This window comes from Macrosteles quadrilineatus, unplaced genomic scaffold (assembly GCF_028750875.1).
Source record: "Macrosteles quadrilineatus isolate MER2022 unplaced genomic scaffold, UCM_ALF_1.0 Scaffold_6__1_contigs__length_79288215, whole genome shotgun sequence".
In the NCBI taxonomy this organism is placed as follows: domain Eukaryota; kingdom Metazoa; phylum Arthropoda; class Insecta; order Hemiptera; family Cicadellidae; genus Macrosteles; species Macrosteles quadrilineatus.
The window spans coordinates 15,057,938-15,080,645 of NW_026542599.1; the positions used below are offsets into that span (position 1 = coordinate 15,057,938).

The following is a 22,708-nucleotide window of genomic DNA, read 5'->3' on the forward strand; positions in this document are numbered from 1 at the left end:
ATTTGCCCCCTATTTGGACCCAAAAAATCACGTTATAAATAAAACTGTCTTAAGCTCAGTGTTAAAATTTTTTACTATTTTAGCTAGCATTGCTAGCAAACTCATTCATCCGATTTTTTATAATTAACAACAAAGCATAATGAAACATTGTATGTGTACCCACAGAAAAAGGTGTATAAATTTATGTGGCAGCATGGCACATAAAAATATCAAAATAGGGCTAGCTAGCAAGAGTGGTAGCAAGCCCAAGCACCACTAGCAACTAGCAAGCACTAAGCAGGTGACTGCTGACATTGAGGAAGTGCTATTATTGAATACAATATAAGTGAAGTGTCAAATTTTGCTGTCAAAATTACATTGTTTTGTTATGATTCATACCTTGAGACATGTGGCTCAACCATCTTTTCCCTTGACTTAAATTTATTGAATTATAGAAAAATAAGTTAGCAATTCTCTTTAGAATTTTGTTGTGGCTTTTATTTCAAATCAAGTAAGTTATAAGTTAGCTTTTGTTTTAGGCCTAGACTCTAGGAAGCCCCTCAAATTGTTCTTGGCAAGTATTTAACAAGTTATGTGTGTTGGATTAAGTTAATAAATATATTTTTATTTAGAAAAGTCAATGGATGATGAAAAATGTAGATCAAAGCTTCTAACTCCACTTCTTTTATTTTGCCCATGTTACTAAACTTAAGTTAACGCTGGATGTCAGTAGAAGTCCAATTAAGCTTATCTAAAATGTCTCTCAAACCACCAACAAAGCCTATCCTAGGTCTATTTATGAATAATGTGAATTTAGGCCTCATATAACTTAGGCTTATATAACATACTAATCAACGCCTAATTATAAAACTAAATACCGGTAGGCCTATTATGTTATGTGTATATTACAGAATAGGCCTACTAGGCTATTCAATTGTGTGTAGGCCTAGCTACTGTCTACAGAGCGTGCAGCTCAATTAAACTAACTGAGGCCTATAACTTTTTACTAATATATTCCCTAGCCTAAATCTAGTATTTTAGAGTAAGTTTCTTTTGAAGTGATTTAAGTTAACTGAAGTTAATAAGCTAGGCCTAGCTGAAAATTTAAATAGGCCTAAATCAACTAATTTATAACTTACGTCGTTTACAAATTCATAGACAAATAAAATACTTAAATATAGACTGACAAAGGAAGGTTCCATGATGTGCCGCTAGGAGTGCTGTGTAGTTACTTCGCACACCGCTGCAGGCAAGGAGCCTTATGCTACCAGCAGATGCTGCAGCGGTGTGCGCCTTAACTACAAGGCACCCCTAGCGTTGGACACCGGAACATATTATGCTGACCGCAGCACTGCTGTTGGTCTACCTATATTTATTCTAATTTGTCTATGACAAGATGAAGCAATTGCATCTCCTCATCCTCACTTCAACTTTGAAACAACCGCTTATCAGCTACTATAGGTAGGCCTATGGATTTTAAAAGCTAAAAAAGGTGTTGGAGCACCCAGGAAACCTTCCTCTAATCCGCCTAAATTTTATGAACGGACTATAAATATTATTGCCAATCACATGATTACGGTACTTAATTTAGTTTGCTTAACTTATCAAAAGCTAGATTTTGCTGAGAATAACCGGAGTATTTGTTAATTATATACTAAACTTATGCCTAGTTTTAATCTACATTCCATTTACAGGTAAAATGCCACGCCCATTGCCTGAAGCTTCGGGTAACATTGGAAATTTTATGAGCAAACCTGCTAGGGGATGGTTACATCTGGATCATACAATTACAAAGAAAGGCGTAACTTATGCTGTCCGGGTAAGTGTTTTTGTATTTACTAAATTTGATTAGTGCATGCAGGGCCGGTTTAACCCATACGCGAACTACGCGGCCGCATATGGCGCCACAAAAAAGTGGCGCCGGTGCCAACGGAACATTTTTTTTCGTGAACAACGTAATTTTGTTTATTTTTGCTCAGAGTTCAAGTATTCAAAGCACCACAATAAAGGCATTTATTCTGTTTGTACCAACAGCCCTTGAAAATTTTGTATATTTGTACAGCACTACAACTCAACGACTCAATGCCATTTGCAGTTTCGATTTGAACTGAGCTGACGCTCGGCAGTCGTCAGCGCCAGCGCGGCACCTATGGGTTTCATTTCACGAATCACTCATGCTTGAGATAAGCAAGCGCGCAGCGCCACTTGTCACAACAAGAAACTTCCCCTTTCTTTCACTCCATTCTGCCTCTGATCCTAGAGCACTACGTTGTATTGCACTCTTTTAGTTGTATACGTAGGCCCCGGTATGGATCATAAACATAAACAAATGACGTTGTTGGCCCGAATCCTATATTAATAGCATTGAACATATGTTTGGCAGTTCCATTTAAGCAATGTTAAATAATGTTTATTTTCGGGCCAAAAACGTCATTTGTTTATGTTTATGATCCATACCGGTATTTTTCTAGTAATCGTGCGTAGGCCTGTACCGTATCGGTATTGTATTGGCATTGTTTTGATGATTCATGATTGTTGATAAGCGAATTATTACGAGTGTTTTAAGTTTAATTTATAATTAGCGCATTAAATAAAAAGAAAGTATAAACTGAATGGATGAGTAAAACATATTGCGAGCCGAAACTATGAAAACAATGGCAGAAAAAAAGAAACCGTCTGGCACTTATCATAGAAAGCGTAAGGCGAATTTGGAAGAGGAAGAAAAAAAACCAAATCAATGAGTAGACTTTTGTAGAAATCATCTGGTGGCGAGTCCAGTCAGCTCAAAGATGTCACGATAGAAGACGGCAATGACGTAGGTATTTATTTATTTATTTTCCAAGGAAAGATTAAAACAAGCAGCTGATCACAAACGGCAAACATTACGTCATTGCCGTCTTCTATCGTGACGTCATGCTTGACGAGCATAACATTACGGCCTGTTTTTTTAGCGTGTCCTTGGTTTTGCTATAATTTATATGATGAGTAAAACCAGTAAAAGTGTATAAATGTCACATTTCTGCGAATAATAAACAGCCTTTTATTGCAAGTTAGTATTCTTCTACCTAAACTTATAAAAAAATTCTTCCGAAAATTATTAGGAAAAAATTCACAAATACGGTTAAGTTATGTTCATGGGTTTGGGGGGGGGGGGTTCTAAGTGGCGCTGATTCGGGTGTTCGCTTAACTCTGAAAAATTCCTAGAACCGGCCCTGAGTGCATGGTTTATTTTACACGCGTAAATTCAATTCACTTAGCTATGACTTAGCCGATTGTTGGTAGGCTAAATTTTCTGTATTAAATGGCTAAATAAACTAAAACCATTCAATTTGTGGGTTCTAATTTCAAAAACTGAGATTGTAGGTACCAACTTTTATGTTGATTCTATCTAAGAAAAGAATCAAGAATTTTTATTCATCGTTAACGCTATGTACAACACATGCAATGGATGAACGTCATAATAGTAGCCTAAAGTTTACAGGCAATAAGGCTAAATAAATATAGACAATAAAATATAAACAAGTGCAGTGTACATGCAAAAAGTATCACAGTCATCTTAAAAATAAAATACTTTAAGGTTAAAATATTGATCTCGGTCTCAGATAGGAACAAATCCAGAGTTCCCTTACAACCTTTGTGATCCAGGGTTCCCTAGACCACTCCTTTCCTAAAAACATAAACATGCAAAAGATGTAAAGGTACACACACATAATAACTTTTAAAAAACTTGATGTCAACAAATCAATTGACCGAAGGATTTTAAGTTTTCCCTTGAAGAAGCCATTGATTTCTGTGGTCGAGGCATGATAAATCCTTGAGGTTGTAGAGCTATAGTACTCTATTTAATCTTAACATTTTAAAAGCTAAAAATAATGTTCCCTGATGGTAATTATTTCCGAAAGCATCTTAAACACTGCTATATTATTATGTGCTAATGAGACTTATTTTATAACTTACTGTATTTAAAATTAAAATCGTAAAATCACTAACTAAATCAACTATCCACTGAAGCATGTTTACAAATTTAATCTATATTCCTATAACTTCTTTTACGTCTCATTGGTACATGATGTTCTTGAATGACTTTGAAGTTTTTTTTTTTTATCCTTGTGTTTTTATTTGAAGTATGAATGTTGATATGAAAAGTTATGGGTAATTATGTCGACCTCTAGTCAACGCTCTAAAATATGATTTTTTTTATCTGTTCGTTTTATTAGCGCAGATTCCAAAAATGATGGTAATTTTTTGTGGAAAAGCACCGTTTTCCCAGGAAAAGCGGAAAAACAAAAAAACCCTTTTTTGCCCAAAAGTCATGTTGTGAGTATTCAAATTGTGCAGAATTTCATTATGAATTCAATGGACCATCACAAAATGTTGAACATAACCACAAAATGTTAGGTTAGGTAAGGTTTGGTTAGGTAGGTTAGATTGGTTTAGGTTAACTTAATTTGGTTAGGCCTAACTAAAACCTAACCTAAACTAAACTAACCTAACCTAACATTTTGCCGGCTTGTGAGGTTATTGATTGTTGGATCGTAATGGAAAGTACACCGTTGAATTCATCATGGATTCTGCACAATTTTGGTACCTACAACATGACTTTTTTTGCAAAAAGTGTTTTTTCCGCTTTTCTGGGTTTGTAATCAACGCTAAAAACCGAGCAGTTAAAAAATTTTTAGAGCGTCGACTGAAGGTCGACATAATTACCAAGTGATGAGGTATAAAAGGATAATGGATGTTCTTAAATACTGTTAGTCACAGCGGAGTAAGGTGCTGAGGAAACATTCAATGGTACACTTGCTTAAATGTTGTGTATAGCACTAGTCGCTAGTATCTATAACAAAGCCGTACACCGCCCCCTCGCCCTCATGAACTACAACGCTTACGGTGGAGAAAGACTCAGTGCCCTGTTTGATAGGAGTTCCCACAGAGTGCTCCAGGCTCTTCCTTGCACGTCACAAGTATATTTCCAGCACAGCATACTAGAGCTGAAAGCGCATGGTTGTCCCATAAACAAGTTTCCCCTGTACCTTACTTCTCTGTGTGTATAGTACGACAGAAAAATAACAATAACACGGATCTTTTTTTTCAGTACATTGGCTGCCTTGAAGTTAAGACTTCAATGAAAAGTCTTGATTTTGACACACGGTTTCAAGTAGCCAAGTAAGTTTCCATTGTGTAATTCAATTCAGCGTTGCAATGCAGCGTTATTTATGATTATTGTTTTATATAGGCTAATAAAATATATTGTCAAATCTATTTTACTGTAAAAAGGAGACGTCTTTTTCCTCAGAACCAATCATCCCAATTTCATTTCCGGTGGTGGGGGGGGGGGGGATGACCACTGGGGGAAATGGAATTCCCCCCCCCCCCCAAAAGGGTGGTACGCCCCCAACCCCCAGAAAAAATGTAGAATTTAAAGCCTAAAAACGTATTTGAGCTCTAAAATATGCTCAAGCTAATAGTATTTACTTATGTTAGTTAAGAAAATATAAAATATGTCTGGGGGGGGATATATCCCTCCCATCCCCCCCCCCCTGGGACTGACACTGGAACCAATTTCTCTGGTTACTTATTTTTATCAATCTACCATGCATTACTCAATCAAATTAAAGCGGTTCAGTAAACATTAAATTGTATTTCTATTGCATAAGTTCTACATGCTAGGTACATGGCTCAGGTTCCTCAGTGTAAATTCGGAATTAGAGAACACCCAAAAAAAAATCATATGCTCAAATCTGGTGACCTTGGAGCCAAGGAGTCAATCGCAGAAATTACCCATCTTAATCAGTGTATAAGAGTTAGGGTATATGAAACTTTTTGTAATAAATTCAACGACTTTTTTAGGGAATGTATAAACAGAGTGTGTGAAGCAGCTGGACTGAAGACTGTTGATAAGAAGCGAAAGGTAGGAATTTCAACAGTGATCATATATTCTTAGGCTATTGAAATTTGTACATTTTACTTTTAAGATTTATCTACCTATTTTTATTTATTTTTTTTTCAGTGAATTGGTTAAACGTTCTCGTATTAGCATGAACAAATTCCATTTTCCTGTAGGCCTAGGCTGATTTCACTTTTCTCACCATCAAAATATACATTCTTCATCATATAAAACTTGTGTAAAGTCAGTTTGGTGATGAGTGTTCTTACGTTGTGTAATTATTTTTAATCACTGAAATACCATTTTGATAATAGCCTATTTCTGTTAACTCTATTATTTTTTTTTTGTATTTTGGATAGGTTTTATCAGATGAGATTGAATTGTTTACTTAACCTAACCTGGCCCAACCTAACAATAATTGTTAGGTTTTTTATCATGAAACCACTTGTTCTAAATCCTGGCTGACATACTTCACTCTAGGACTACCATTATCTACTTTTAGCGAATTTCCCATATAGGGAATAAGCTATTACCGTAGTACTCATGGTAAGACCTGGACCCGGGACCGATTTTTTTTTCGTTTTGAGGTCCCTAGAGGCCAAAAACACCATTCGTTCAAATTCATATATATATATTTATATATATATATTTATATATGTGTCCGTTAGCGCGATAACTCGAACAAAAATGATCCGATTTTGATGAAATTTGGTACAAACGTGTAAACCTACGTTTATTCGAACGAGTTCGCGAACCAGCATGATCGGACCATGGGAACGGGGGTTTATGGGGGCTTTTATGGGGTAAAAATAGGTTTTTCCCATTTTTGACCCAAAAAAAATAAAATTTTGCAATTTCTTTCTAAACTATTTTGTAGAGCTTAAAAAAACAAATAATTTAGTATATTGAAGCGTTATAATGCGCCTATCGGTTACAGAGAAAATTCCAAAAAATTGTAAATTTAAAATTCCTATGTTATTCTTATGGAGAATAAGTAAACTGTTGTAGTTTGCTTGTTTATTAACATATTTTGCCCAAATTTGGAAAATGTTTTTATTTCTTACTACCTATTAACATTTTACATAAAAAACACTTTTACCCTCCCTGTTGCAGCAAACCTAAGTTTGTGTTTTAACTCATTCTATTTAAATAGGGAATAAATGTGATATTTTTAAGGAGACATTTTAGTGTAAATCCAATCAGGCAAATGGAAATTCGCTTAGTCTGCAGGTTTGCTGCGGCGGGGGTATTATAGTTTACGTGACATAAATGGCTTTCGTTTACCCTAAGTTGTCTAAGTTTGGCTTGATTAAAAATTAGCGATAGAATGAGAAATAGAAACCAATAATTAACATTGGTGCACTTGATGGTACAAGTTAACTTCAATTTATTCTAAAACAGGTTAAAAACTTATACATGGAAAGTGTTATATCCACAGTCAAAGAATATATATACCCTGTCTAAAATGCCATGTTTGCTCAGGTGGACAAGCGCGTCGTCCGCAGTATAGGTGAGCAGCCGCACATGGAGCATGCTGGAACCAACGTCAACCTCACCATCTCCAGCACTAGTCTGTCCCTGCGTACACTGGACGGTGGACAGGTGGTAGCGTCCCATGAGATGCCCAGGATATCCTTTGCATCCGGGGGTGACGTGGTTAGTACAGCAGACAATTCAATTCAAAAATACTTTTACCTAAGACCGTTTTTTTAAATAGCCGTACCAGTTCAGTTCTTAAAATTGAAAAGTTTCACAATAGCCTAGTATAGTTTTACATAACAACACGGGTAACAGACGAATGAGGTTCAATGATTGAGAGAGAAAAAGTAATATAATGATTCCAACTTCAACTAATCAGCTGTTCAGGCCAATTTAATTGTTGAGTGGTGCAGTGTTTGGTACAATGTTTCATGCATCACTGTCAGTGGAAATGAGAGGTTATAAACGAAAATATAACTTCTCTTAGAAGCTATGAGTAGTGATAGTAATTAAAACACTGTTGTAGGTAAAGTAGTGAACGCAACTCGCGTAAATAGTGTTAACGACACTCGTAGAAGTTCACTTGGCTAGTAATTATTAGATAAACACAGTACGACGGTAACTATAGTCAAAACAAATCTATCTCAGACAAGTTGACAAATATTTAGCTAAAGTTACTGGACAGAGTTAGGCTCTACACTCGTTAGATTTGAATGACTTGACATTTAAAATTCTCTTTAACATTGTAAAAATCATCCAAATTAATTATGGTCAAGGAACTATTGATACTAAAGTGGCAAATCATTATTTGGAAAAAAAGTAGAGAACCAAGAGCGGAAGCCTTTGGGTACCACTGTTTTCACCTCTAATCACCCGGGATGGACACCTCCTGAATCAAAAAATGGAGAGCGACCTTTTAAAATATGACGTTAAAAACTGGAGAGGCCCTCTCTCTTGACTGTACCCTCTCTTGAGGTCTAGATCGGTAAAAAAAACGGCTAACCATGTAACCGTGTAAAATAATGTAAGCGTAAATACATAGTACTGAATTAGCGGCATATAGCAAAATATTTAATGTAGCACTGTTTAAAAAAATCTTTTCATGTGAGAATTGGTATTTTATATACGTTTCAAATTCAATTGATTTATTTCCCACGGTTTCCACATTTCTTACAGGTACAAAAGTGATTAATCAATCTTAGATATGATAGATAAATTTATACAGAGTATCTTGTAAATAAGTAAGTTATAATTTTAACAAAAATAAAAAAATATACATTTAAGTTGCAGTGTTTCTATTAATTACTTTAGAGACATGAGAAACAGTTTCCTTCCACTGCGTGAAAATGATCACATTGTATCATCTGTAAATAGTACGCAAAATAGCTCATTTCCGCTCAAGAGCGGGAATTCTTCGGGAAGTCAATTTTTATATGTTATAGTTTTATATTTTGTAAGGAAACAGTCCAAATTACAATACCTTTTAAGTTACTACATTTATTACCTTTTGTCCTACATTTCTTGATAGTCCAAAAACAATTCTTGTTTGGGGTAGCGTTTAACAAACACCATAACCACTCAACCTGTTGTTACAGGATACGCTGGACTTTGTCGCTTACGTAGCCAAGGACCCTCGTGAGTGGAGAGCGTGTTACGTGCTGGAGTGCGGCGGAGGACTGGCACAAGACGTCATCACTACTATCGGACAGGCTTTTGAGCTTAGGTTCAAACAGTTCCTCACCCTGCCCAACCTACCACAGTAAGTCAAAACATAGTCAGAGAGCACAAAAATAATGGTTAAACATACCAGTACCTTGTCGGCCAACCTTAACATGAACTGTAGTGTTGTTTAAAACTTGTTACTATGTTTCGGCGGTTGTTTAAACCTCCGCCATCATCAGGCTAACAAAAGGATCCTCTTGAGGTGTCGTTAGAATAAGCTACACACATTTTACGAAAAACACAAAAACGATTAAAGATAGGCCTATCAATTACACGTGTGTACATTGCTGTAGGCAGGACTGGAAGCAGACTGCCAGTCCTAATAGATACAGTGATAGTTAGCCACTACCTATCACCAGGGCCTCCAATCCTTGAAAACAATCCTAATAGATAGCTTCAAAATCCTCAGAGCAACCCCTAAACTAAAGGCTTCTTAGAAAAACCTCAGACAACGACATCTACCAACCACCCAATTTAAAGCAAAATTAAAGTTCACCCTAAACTACCAAATCCTGACAAGGACAAAGAAAAACCTGTAGGAAGGTTCATTTCCATGTGAAATCAACATAAATAAGCCTAGCACAACATTCACCAGCACATCAACAGGAGAAACTTTCAAAATAAGAGGAAACAATACCTGCTCCACGAAAAATGTTGCCTATCAGTGCAACCATTGCCGATCTCAATATACTATAGTTCGGCCGCTTAGAAAGCGACCTCCTCCAGCATTGGCTTAGCATTAGCGCGCAGGTCGTTTTCTAAGCGGCCTGCATAACGACCTGCGCGCTAATGCTAAGCAAATGCTGGAGGAGGTCGCTTTCTAAGCGGCCGAACTATAGAGGTCGTCCAGTGGTCGAAAATTCAACCAAAAATAAATATGTAAGGTACTGACGATTTTCACCCCGCACTCTAAATAAAACATGTGATTCAAATTTTTTCCATTTGTTTTGATTTTCTGTTTATGTTTTGTTGTTATTTCGTCACCAGCATGGCAACCCATAGAGTCTGTGTTAATTTAAAAAAATTTTTAACTTATTTGTTGTGCTTTTTTTGAGCCTATGACAATTTATAAAGGTATTCTGCACATCTACAAGCAAATATCTTTCTAACAGTATGCATGGATTTCCGCTGCGATGCAAACAAGCTGAGACAAAAGGTTTTAAAGAAACATGCTTGCCTATTATTATATAGATTGGACTTACCACCATCAGAACGAGAATTAATAATCATAGGACAGACATAAAGAACTCAGACATACCAGTGTCTATTCATGCTGCCTGTCACAATATACAAGACTTAAACAGAGGTTTCAATTATTCAAAAAATAATAAGATCTTTCCCTCTAACCTGTAACCCATCATAATTAATTAAGGAGATGGGAACATTCGTATCATTGGTAGGCTATACCAAATCCAGGGAGCCCCAAAACCATCTCAGATAGCGAATTCCCTTACCCTCTGCATACCTAAAGTAGACTCTGCTGTAAATAATAATCAATGACAGTATATATTTTTAAATATGCATTTGCAAACTCATAATGTGTTGGCAACACTGCTTCCTTTACCAGTGTGTGTTTTCTTTTGTGTTAAACTTCAGTGAAGTGGTATGCCTACAATTTATACTTTTATTTAAGTAAGCCTGCTTATCCTGTCATTTGTCTCCTTAAAACTAATCAATTTTTGTTGTAGGTCTACAGTAAGAACAGACGACAGAGAGTACTACAACGATCTGCCTGGCAAGGTACCACCTGATGTAGGCCCTCCGCCTGTGCCACCTCTACCTAACGCTACCTCCATGGCCCCTCAACCTAGAGGTTTGTTACTAAATGAATGCTTGGACCAATGCACAAAAAAGCTTATTAAAGATTAGTGGACTGTTCAAGGAGGTTTAATGAGCCTTCTTCATCATATAGAGACACTGCTTTGGTTGGCCGAGACGTTCTTGCTTGTTTTATTGTAAATCTGATTTAAAATGCATATCGTATAGGCCTTTAATCAGATGAAAGAAATAGATGGCCACGTGGTATTAGTTTACAAGATGATTTTCCCTACTAAAACTGCCACAATTTTTCTTTATGCGTGTAAAATATCTGTTCTGGATTACTTTAAGATATAATCAACTACTTTATTCTTGTACGTAGGACGGGCCAACAGCTAGTAGTATTTAAGACTAATTTATTTTTACCATAGTCTAATTCAAATATTACTGTAGACTAGGAAAATAAATTTTAATTTTATGTATTTTTTAAAATAAAGTAATAATCCAACAGTTTAAATACATTCGCAAATACTGAACCTTTTATGGTTTTTTGATATGTATGATACCGTAATTCCAAGAAAGATAATAATTCAGTTCCATTCTCTATTAGTTACTGCACTGCATTCGTCCGAAATGCAAGGTCGACCTTATTGACCTTTTATCTTGGTGATTAGATATTGTTGGCCGTCTTAGTTGTCTTGGATATTCTTGGATGATTTGTCTTCAACTTGATTAGTCACTCAATCTGTTGTGTTGTTTGTAGAGCGGCTCGTATCGACCAACCTCATAGATCTGAACTGTGATATCATCGGTCCTCCCACTCGCACTCACGACTACGTTAACGACATTGTGATCAACAATAGATCACCCAGAGACGTATTTGATATGCGTAAGTCTATCTTTGAGTGATGCTTTTTTATGTCATTGTCATTGTATTGAGTTTTGCGGGAATTAAACTCAAAATTGAACAGTATTAATCCCAATTTTGCAAAAATTGGTTTGTATAGTGTAAGAAACATTTTTTAATCTTATACATGATGAAAAGTTGAAAAATTGCATAGGCCCTACTTATTAATTTTACATAAAACTTTTTCTCTTTTCAGAAACAGGGCATGGTTTAAATAACTTGTAAATTTCAGTGACAGTTTGTAGAAAGAATTGTTCTCTGATGTATGGAGATTGACTTGGAAGAAACTGTCTAATTTTGTGGCAAATTCAGTTTTGGAATGATAATTTTTTTATCTTTTAACTAAAATAGACCAGACTTAAATAGCCTAATTTAAAGTTAAGAAATGAGTGAATATAGGATCTATAGAAATTAGGTATTATAGGACCTTAATCGTTGCTCTAGTTTCACCGGAATAAAGCTATGGTTCCATTGGTTCCACAAACTATGGAATTTTTGGCATGATGTGCAAAATTTCCGCTGAGTAATTACAACGACACTGGTTCAATGGAGTTCCCTGTGTCCGGTTCCACTGACGTGTGTTTACAAGACCGGAATTTACGGTTCCGCACAGTGGACAAATACTGGTCTGAGAGCAGTGGCAGGTCGAAATCCGCCAGCGGAGGAGCCAACAATTATTGTGACCGCTCGGTTAGTTAAACACAACTGAATTTCAGCAACGTTATTCACCCAGTTTCAGGAACCACCCCTTCGGATTTTTCGCAGCGTAATTTCTGCAACGGAAAATTTTCTCACCGCACGCCAAAAATTCTGCATTCTGGGGAACCATAGCTTAAGGAGCATTAATCAGCAGTGAGAAAAGATAAATTTCTGCTTTCTTAACCCCTCCGAGTGTCCCTTATTTTTGCCTTAATGTCTGCCTATTTTTGGCTCATTTGCAAGGTTTTATTAAAACGGATCTGAGAAGCTTGAAAACAATGTTAATTATACTGTTCTATATACCATTTTGTTTGGAAAATCATGGGCTTCAATATTATACATAGAACATAAGGAACATTTGTTTCAAAAAAAATTTTAGGTAAAAAAAATATTTTGGAAAATTTTCAAAAAAAAAATAAGTTCGCGCTTAATGAAATTGTATAAATTATAGGCCTATAAATATTTGAAAATAGCCACTTTGTTCTAAATTTTATGAGGATTACAAATATATAATAATATAAGGAAGTAGATTTGCAAATAAATAAGTTATGGGCAAAAAACAGATTTCAGTACATAGCGTTTAGCTAAGAATGCATAGCCTAACCTTAGCTAGGAATCTGGCTGATAATTTACATCAATATCACTACCTACTTCTTCAGGATCATCAACCAGCCCTTCAAAATCACTTAAATCTTCTTATAATGCACCACGTATATCACTACTTTTTATTTTTAACACTAAAACAATGATAAACGTAATAAAACACATCAGTCATCGGTCCGAGGTTAACCAAGCTGTTTACAAATACGCACGTCAGCTGTCTGCTACAATATTTTCAAAACTAAAATGAATAGCGCTTAGAGACAGACCTCCGGAGAAAGCTCTGAATCTGTCAAATAAAACGATACCTAACTCGATCCAGTTCAATCCGATTTTGTCAGTCATAGAGCCTTCGCCATAAACAGTGTTTGTGAGTTGCTGCAGCGACAAATAACACTCGGAGGGTTAAGCTTTAAAACGTAAGAATAACCAAACACCTTAAAAATCAACATAATAAACAGTAATTTTTTATTCTAAATTAAGGTGAATTCAGTCAATAACAAAAAAAACACTCTTGTGATTGCTTCAGAACCGTTTGTGAGCAACGCAGCAGCAGCGCCGACAGAGTCTGCAGAACAAACGGAACGCAACAGACTGCAAAGTGAAGCATGGTTCCACGGGTCTATCAGCAGACAACAGGCAGAACAATTGCTCAGACAGGTAAAACAAGTTAAGTCGGTTGAGAGGAAATGCTCTCACAAAACTTGTTTAGGATTGATCTTCTTACAAGTACAATAAATAGTAGGGGTGTAAAAATTGTACCTATGTTTTTTTCAAGTATAGTTTTGTTGTAGATTGAATGAATAAAACCATTATAAACGAAATTACCTTTAGTTAGGCTTTATTGAACATAGAATCTACCATGATATAGAACTAACAATATGAAACAAACTAACATCATAGTAAACAAAAACAACTTCTAAACATTTGAACAGATGTTACAATGTACAGATAGAAAGGAATTATATGACATTCTTCCCCTCCTAGCTGACATAGTCTTTTAGATACAAAGGCGGGTGTTTACTTCTGGAGCTTCTCCTTAGAGCAATCTGGTCCTGATTCAGTATTTCCTCGTCTTGGAAGATAGGCTCAGGTCCAGCATCAACTTGAGAACTTCTTTCATTTATTTGTAGATTGGTGTTTGAGTCTTCATGTCGTAAATTGGTGTTTGAGTCTTCTTCATGTCGTAGATTGGGATTTGAGTCTTCTTCATGTCGTAGATTGGAGTTTGAGTCTTCTTCATGATGTGACACTTCTCCTACAGGTGCTAATTGCCTGGAACTCACTGTAGTTTCACGGCCATCTGCATATCTTATGTGAGAATACTCAGGATTCCCCTCAAGGAGCAGTACTTCTTCAACGAGTGGTTCGTATTTCGAGCTCCTGACAGGCCGTTTCATGAGCACTGGACCTGGATTCATGAGCCAAGATGGAGTTGTCTTACCATTACTAGATCTTCTAGAAAAGAGAAATAGTCTTTCATGCGGTGATGTATTTGTTGAAGTACACAATAACGACCGGATAGAGTGCAAAGCTTCTAAATGTACTTTTTCCCAATCAGATATGTCCAGATTTTTACTTTTAAGTGATAGTTCGATTGTCTTCCATATAATACCAACATACCTCTCAGCTTGTCCGTTGCCCTGAGGATTGTAAGCTGTTGTACGACTGGTAGCAACTCCTAGTGAACATAAAAATTATTTTAGTTCTTGAGACATAAAACATGAACCTCTGTCAGAATGAATATAAGCCGGTACTCCAAACATTGAGAAAAGTTCCTTAAGTCTCAGAATAACAGTCCTAGCAGCTGTGTCTTGAGTAGGGAACGCGAATGGAAATCGAGAGTATTCATCTACGACTATTAAAAGATAACGATTTCTACTCTTGGAAGGAAGTGGCCCTTTAAAATCTATATTCAGTCTTTCGAATGGTTGAGTAGCTTTAATAAGTTGTCCTTCATGTTTGTGGAATCGAGGTTTTACCTCTAAGCAGGTTCGACAGGAGGAAGTTACTTTTCTGATCTCATCCAGTGAATAAGGCAAGTTTTTACTCCGAGTCCAATGATACATTCGAGACACTCCTGGATGACATAAAGCGTCATGTAGTGATACAAGGTTTGATAAACTTCCTTCCATCGATGAACACACCCTGGATAAAGCATCTGCTGTTTTGTTCTCTTTTCCAGCTCTGTAAATGATCTCATACTTATAACAGGATAACTCAATTCTCCATCTCATTATTTTATCATTCTTGATTTTGCTTGCATTCCGATCACTGAACATGAATGCTACAGATCGTTGGTCTGTTATAAGGCGAAAGTGTCTGCCTATGAGATAGTGCCTCCATTTTCTTAACGCTTCAACTATTGCATATGCTTCTTTCTCAATAGATGAATGTTTCTGTTCCGAGTTAGTAAGTGTTCTAGAGAAAAACGCTACGGGTCTACCATCAATAGTCAAAGCTGCTCCTATTGCATGATTTGATGCATCAGTTTCAACTGTTAACAACCCATCACAGTCAATCGAAGAAGTTACTGCATTAACAATGTCTTGTTTAAGTCTTTGGAATACACATTTAGCTTCTTCATTCAGTGGAAATGAACTTCTGTTTAAACAGCTCACCTTCTCAGAAAATTTAGGAATGAATTGTGAATAGTGGGAGAACATACCAAGAGCTCTGTGAAGAGAGTTTGAGTTGGTTGGAATGGGAAGATCTCGAAGTGGTTGCAGACGATCTGGATCTGGTCTTATTGATTTATGACTGATTACATAACCTAATAGATGGATCATGGCTGTAGAAAACTTGCATTTATGTTTGTTCAAGGTAAGATTATATTTGGAAACAGCTTTCATAAAATTGCTCAAGTTCCTGTCATGTTCAGCCTGATCATTGCCACAGATTGTTATATCATCCAGATAGACCTGAACACCTTCAAGTTTTTCATAAGTGATTATGTTGGTTAACGTACGTTGAAAAGCAGGGACACCATTACGAACTCCAAAAGGCACTCGTGTGAATTGGTACAAATTCCCGCAAGCTTCAAATGCCGTGTAAGGTTTGTCATTTTCTGTTATTGGGATTTGATGATAGGCACTCTTAAGATCAATAGAACTATAAACTTTGTATGAAGCTACTTTGTTGACTATGTCATCAATCCTAGGGAGTGGAAATGCATCAAGTTCTGTAAAACGATTAATTGTCTGTGAATAATCGACAACCATTCTCCGTTTGTGGTTATCTGATGAAACAACAAGGACTTGTGCTCTCCATGGAGACCTGCTTTCTTCAATAATACCCTCTTTTAACAGTAATTGAATTTCACTTTCAATAAACTGTTCGTCAATTGCTGAGTGCCTTCGAGATTTTGTTGCAATAGGCTTACAATCTGGAGATAGATTACGAAATAGTTCTACTGGCTCAACATTAGCTAAAGCCACACTACATATGTTGAGAGGCGACTCTTTTCCTCCAAATTGTACTTGTAAACTTGAGTGTCTTTTTAGAATGTCATGTCCTATAATAATGTCAGAACATAAGTTTGTAAGTACGCTGAAGACCACATTCTTGTAAGTATGATCTTGTAATTTAAGATTGATTTTACAGTACCCTTTTATTGAAGAACGCAGAGTTGTGGAAGCCATTGATACCTCTCCCCCATTACATGGAATGACAGGGATGTTGAATCTAAGTGCTGAGCTTTGATTGATAAAACTACCAGAACTACCAGTATCTATAAGAGCGTATGCATCGACTCCATTTAATTGTACTGGGACTACAGCTTTACTCAAACACGATGGTACTGAGGCAATAAAATTTGACTGATGGACTGATGCCTTTACTGTAGAAGTTGGTGTTTTGGATTTTCTACATACCTTTTGGTAATGACCTTTAATGCCGCATCCTCTGCATATAGCTTCTTTAGCTGGACAAACAGCTTTATTGTGTTTCTTAAAGCCGCAGAAGTAACATGTCTGATTGAGTGAACACGCTATATTTTCTTGAGATGGATACGATTCTGGCTTGGCAGCAGAAGGTGTTGGATCAGGACTGGACAAGTATGGATTCTTTCAGTGATAGGTTTTGAGACTGCAGCGTTGATTGTTGGTAAGCACTTGTCTAAGTTGTACTGTTCAGAGTGATATTTAGCAAGTTCGAGTGATCTGGCTTGAGAAACTGCTTCATCTAAAGACAAAGTAGAGCTTTCCAACAACCGTTGACGAATGTGAGGTACTAGCAAGCCATCAATGAATGTGTCTCTGATATATTCATCTCTACTTGATACAGCATTGACAGCTTTAAAGTTACAATCTTTGGAAAGTCGCTTCAGAGATTCTACGTATGTATCAATGCACTCACCAGACTCTTGTCTTCTGATTCTTAGTTTATGACGTGCATAAATTTCATTGACAGGTTTCAAGTACAACCTTTTTAACACATCAATTGCTTGTTTGTATGTTTCACAGTCATTTACATATTCATAAACGGATGGTGAAATGAAATTGGTTAATACTTTAAGCCTCAATTCTTCACTGATTTTACTAGTTTCAATAAAGTTTTCAAAAGTGTGAAACCAGTGTTTCCAATCTTGACTTGCATTGACTTCATTAGGATTGGCATTAAATCTTTCAGGTCTGAGTATCCGTTCCATAAAAAAAAGATTGATGTATATTTTAATAAAATCTTCTATGTTCAATAAATTGTTGTAGATTGAATGAATAAAACCATTATAAACGAAATTACCTTTAGTTAGGCTTTATTGAACATAGAATCTACCATGATATAGAACTAACAATATGAAACAAACTAACATCATAGTAAACAAAAACAACTTCTAAACATTTGAACAGATGTTACAATGTACAGATAGAAAGGAATTATATGACAAGTTTCGACTATTTAACTTAAACCAGTTTTGGCAAGTTAAGGTTAGTGGAATGATTGTATAGCATTGAGCATATAAACACATCGTAAACATTAACTTCACAGCAAAACTGCAGACTTTGCAATAATTAGCGTACAGCAACGTTTCAACATTGTTAATTAATTAAGCTCTACAAAATGGTGTAAAAAGAAATTGCATGGTTTGTGTTTTTAGGGTCAAAAATAAGAAAGCCCAATTTTTACCTAAACCCCCCCCCCCCCCCCCTCTATGAAACCTAGTTCCAATACCTAGCTGGGCAAATAGATGGTTCAAAGGAACTGCCAACCTTTTAGACACATTTTATGTAAAGGACAAACATTGTACTTGTAGCAAATCCATTGATGTTGTAGGATGGAGATTTCCTAGTGAGAGAGTCGCAGGGTTCGGCTGGTCAGTATGTGTTGACAGGCCTACAGGGTGGAGTCAAGAAACACCTCCTACTCATAGACCCTGAGGGAGTGGTGAGTGTTAATAATAAACTACATCAAATGAATATATGACTCAGCCGTTACTAAAAAAGAAATACTGGGTCGATTAATCTGGACTTTTCTCAAACTTAGCATAATGATGCCAGGACTTTCCATAAAAGCCACCTTTGGTTAGGTAAAAATTGGGACAGCCCTCCCCCCAGGATTAACACAGGTAAAACAGACTGAAATTGGATATGTCTCGACAGAACTGTGACCGGTGGCAACTCTGGTTGTGACCTATGTCAAATCTAACCCCAGCGTCGTATTCTTTAGTTCTCGCTTTACTATTCTTGCTGGTCAACTTCCATAAGCAACGACTAGTCCTGCTTTGGATAACAATGTGAGGAAAAATTTGAGTAGGCCTATGGACAAAATAAAATATGAATAGCGTTTTATGTAATCTTAGGTGTCAATCCCTATCAAAGTCTACAGTCTTCCACTTGTTAACGGAAATGGACACAGAACAAATGTGTAATGGTGGTTGAAGGTTTTTAGATTTCTAAACATTGATTATTATGTTTTCATAATGTTTGCTGCTTTTAGGTGTATTTTCCTGCAGTACCATAGTCATTGTCAATTTTTAAAGGTCATTATCTCATAGTTTATTGGTTACGACTTTTCTTTAATGAAGCCACACAGGCCCGCCGAGAGGGAGGGGGGGCAGCAGGGGCATTGCCCAGGGTCCAGGCCTGGCCTGGTCTAAAATGTCTTGAGGTAAAAAAGGGAAATTTCAGGCTTTGGCGAGGGAAAAACTGTTGAAGTAATGTGGAAGCACTGGTTTAGTGTCAGTTCATTTCTTCGATTGTGCAGTAAGGTTACTGTTTTGTTCTGCTGTTTACCGTGTGTGTAGTGGCGTTGCCGGCGTTGGTATGTAGCTATTGTTTTGTTGTGAAATGACGATCGTTCGGTGTCTAGTTTATTAATTGAAGAACTGTGCGTTTACTGAGAGTTTTGTAACTATAACTATAGACTAACCAACACAAGTAGACTTCTCATCCCATTGTAAATTTTGAAGCAGGTTTTTCGTGTCTAGTTCATGTACGTGACACAAAGGCGCTAGTGTCGATGAAACTTTGTTTCCATTATTTTAGGGTTAATTTCTTGATTTGTGCTTTACTGTTTGGTTATATAACTAGGGGACAAGTTATTGTTTATAATTAGATCGTATTATTTGGTTAAACGAGGTTTTAAATGGCTGTAATAACAGGAAACAAATTGTAAACAAAACACGACCTCTACATAAACCGTACATGAACTAACAATAAAATTGTCTTCAGCTGTTCCATAAGGATGAGAAATCTACTAAGGGAGTATGTTTTATCTATGCTATAACTATGGGCCCATATAACCATAATAAACATAAAAATAAAACCTAAAGCTTGGCATTGGCTTGGACTACCGGGCACCCGGTAACCCGCAGTGAATGTGTTAATAGCAGTAAAAAATATGAAAATATAGATATCTTTAACTAGCTTTTTATTACAAATGCGAGAGATCTTTAAATATCAGATCTCTTTTGAAAAACAAAACAAAACTAAAGTATTTTATGGCCTTAAAAATGTATTTAAAATCTGAGATGGTGTGATAAGTGCTATTAATAAGTTTAAGACCATCAACCACCGCGCCAGCGTTGTTGCGTTGGGGAGGGAGTGGAGTGGTCCCGCGGCAACGATTGCCCAGGGGTAAGAGATTTCTCTCTGTGGGCCTGACGCCACATAGTCAATTCCACCACACTCTACTGTATTTCTTGTTTAGGTTCGCACAAAGGACCGAATGTTTGAAAGTGTCAGTCATCTGATCAACTACCACTGCCAGAACAAACTTCCGATCATCTCTGCGGAGAGTGCACTAGTGCTGCGGAACCCTGTGCCTAGAACTGCGCTGTAAGCTACACTAGGGAAAGTTGAGGGAAAACTTTTAAAACTACCTTTTTGAGTACTGAGCGTTGTAGTTTGATTTTAAAATATGTTCCGAATTAAAAGCTACTAAAATTACAAATGCCGTGTAGCTTGCCTAGTGGCAAGAGTCAGGTTCGATCCTAGTATATCAATAATTTGATGGGGTTAGACCACTTTCCCGTAAACACGTTTAAACTTTCATACAAAATGTGCTTTAGTTTCGATAAAAAAGTTAAAAACATCTGGATATACTTTCACATGAACGATTTAATGTTTATTAAACTAACCTATTATCAACTAGTGATATTTTTCCCTTGACTGAGTCATAACCTTTTGTCTGTCTTTTGTTGTGTATGAATTGGCTCAGAAGTCTAGTTCAGAACTGTTTTAATTTTATTTTTTTAATAACAGTTAAAAACTTTATCTACTGTTAAATCTGTGTCATTTGTCAAACATTAGACCTTTCATTTAACAATATTCCAAAAACAAATATTACACCACCATATCACTGCTTTACAGAACGGTTGAAATCTGATGTTCAAAGTATTACAATTTTACTTCTTTTCTCAATTCTTGAACCTCATTGTTCCAAACTTGGACTGTAAAGTAACAAAACAATACTGTAAAGTAAATAAACAATACTGTAAACTGAATCCTTTCAACTCTAAGAACTGAATTGAAAAAACTAGTTTAAAAAAACGGCCGTAGATAAATATTGTTTATATCCTTTAAGTATTTGCATGATGCAGCGTTGTTAATGAATTTTTACATGGATGTGCTTATTTTTTCACAAGCAAAACCGACGAAATATATTTTTAAAATCCAAAAGATATTTTTGAAGGGATATTTTATATCTTTAATGCGTCTTGAACCAACCTTTTCATTAGTTACCACTTATAATCAATTAAAACTTAAGTTTAGTTTATCAATATACAATTATTTATATACTTTTCATTTTGCATATAAGTTGTCCAATTCTTTGTGGAGTTTAACAGTAATTTTGCAATTGATCTGGGTTGACCAGTAAGTTTTTTTTTTAGAAAATGTTTCTCAGTTCTTAAAACTAATTGAAATATTTGTAATCGATATTTACTACTTGAAAATTGTAAATACAACAGATCCTTAAATATAGCCTACATTCTTATTTTACATTTATATCTAGAGATATTTTTTCTGCCATAGAAAAATTATTTGTATTCATACCCTAATGCATAACAAAATATTATTATTGCATTATAGCATTTACTATTGAATTGCTTCTGATTATTGAAAGTTAATGATGTCTTGAAAGCTGAAAGCAATATTTTTATAGCACAAACAATAGCTTAGCCATTAGTTTTACACACAGTTATGTACTTATAAACGTGATATTTATATACCCTTGTATTTTAGTTGTATTTGTGTTGAATTACATAAACTTCTATGTCAATTCATGTTTTAAAAGGTACTGTGTATGAAAACTCAACAATATAGACAAAAATCATATTTTCTCTATATACGTAAAGGAGAAGTAAGTAATACATATTATTACTTAATATGTATACTTTACTTAATATGTTATTACTTAATATGTATTACTTACTTCTCCTTTACGTATATAGAGAAAATATGATTTTTGTCTATATTGTTGAGTTTTAAAAGGAAATATCTGTATGGTTTCCCTGAACACACTAAAGTGGTTACTGGTTTTCAAAAGTATAAGTCAGTTTGTTGATACCGTTTATAGTTTTAAAACTTTTTTTATACTGTGCCAAATTTAAAATGTTCTTGTTACAACGATTATATGTTAAAGCAAGTATTCAAACTGAGATTTTATTGCATCCAAAATGTGATGATTATATAAAGTTTAAGTTTAACTCAATTTTTATCAATTATTGGATGAATGGTTTTTTTTAAGTTAATTTTGTATAGATAGACTTATGTTTACATAAATTTTGTTAATCTAATTTTGGATTGCTTCTTGATATTTTTTAATGCGTTTACATTAGTTTAACCATACAATGTATTAGCCATTGAATTTGATATCATGTTTATAAAACAGTGTAATTTGCATTTTATTAGTTCGTAAGTGCTAAATGTTCATGATATTATTTAGTTTATTGTGTATTGTTAGCTTATTATAGAATAGCTTATTCCTATAATTCAATGATTTTGCTTATCTAGCAAAAAGTTATGCTCAATACATTTAAAATGTTCCAAAAATATTTTACATCCTCATATTATTCAAACAAAAAATGTATAACGGTTATAGGATGTATTAATTTGGTCTCATTCACCCTTTTTTTCTTAAAATGTAGAAATTTTTCTCATAAAATCTGGACTATATTTGATTTATTATTGATATAAAACCTTGCATTTGGAAATTATTTAGGATAAAAAAAATTTTAATCT

General features: G+C 35.5%; 1 protein-coding gene across 3 annotated transcripts; it reads left to right on the forward strand.

Moving 5' to 3' along the window:
* Positions 1 to 330: 330 nt before the first annotated feature.
* Positions 331 to 21,354, forward strand: LOC128997003 (SHC-transforming protein 1-like). 3 transcript variants are annotated; one of them, XM_054422576.1, is made up of 11 exons: positions 331 to 553; positions 1,674 to 1,798; positions 5,072 to 5,142; positions 5,827 to 5,887; positions 7,346 to 7,519; positions 8,938 to 9,101; positions 10,753 to 10,877; positions 11,586 to 11,711; positions 13,558 to 13,688; positions 18,300 to 18,410; positions 20,175 to 21,354. In XM_054422576.1, exons 2-11 carry the CDS (start codon positions 1,679 to 1,681, stop codon positions 20,304 to 20,306), a joined length of 1,215 nt encoding a protein of 404 aa, XP_054278551.1. In that variant the 5' UTR covers positions 331 to 553; positions 1,674 to 1,678; the 3' UTR covers positions 20,307 to 21,354. The 3 variants fall into 3 exon arrangements, with proteins under 3 accessions (XP_054278551.1, XP_054278550.1, XP_054278552.1); XM_054422575.1 differs by having other exon boundaries at positions 331 to 490; XM_054422577.1 differs by lacking the exon at positions 331 to 553 and adding an exon at positions 1,426 to 1,440.
* Positions 21,355 to 22,708: the final 1,354 nt, after the last annotated feature.

Excerpts from the sequence above, each read along its gene's own strand:
- LOC128997003 (XM_054422576.1), top strand. The coding sequence starts at position 1,679 with ATGCCACGCCCATTGCCTGAAGCTTCGGGTAACATTGGAAATTTTATG. Across the intron at positions 9,102-10,752 it reads ACCCTGCCCAACCTACCACA|GTCTACAGTAAGAACAGACG; the intron begins GTAAGTCAAAAC and ends TTTTTGTTGTAG. Across the intron at positions 13,689-18,299 it reads CAGAACAATTGCTCAGACAG|GATGGAGATTTCCTAGTGAG; the intron begins GTAAAACAAGTT and ends TTGATGTTGTAG.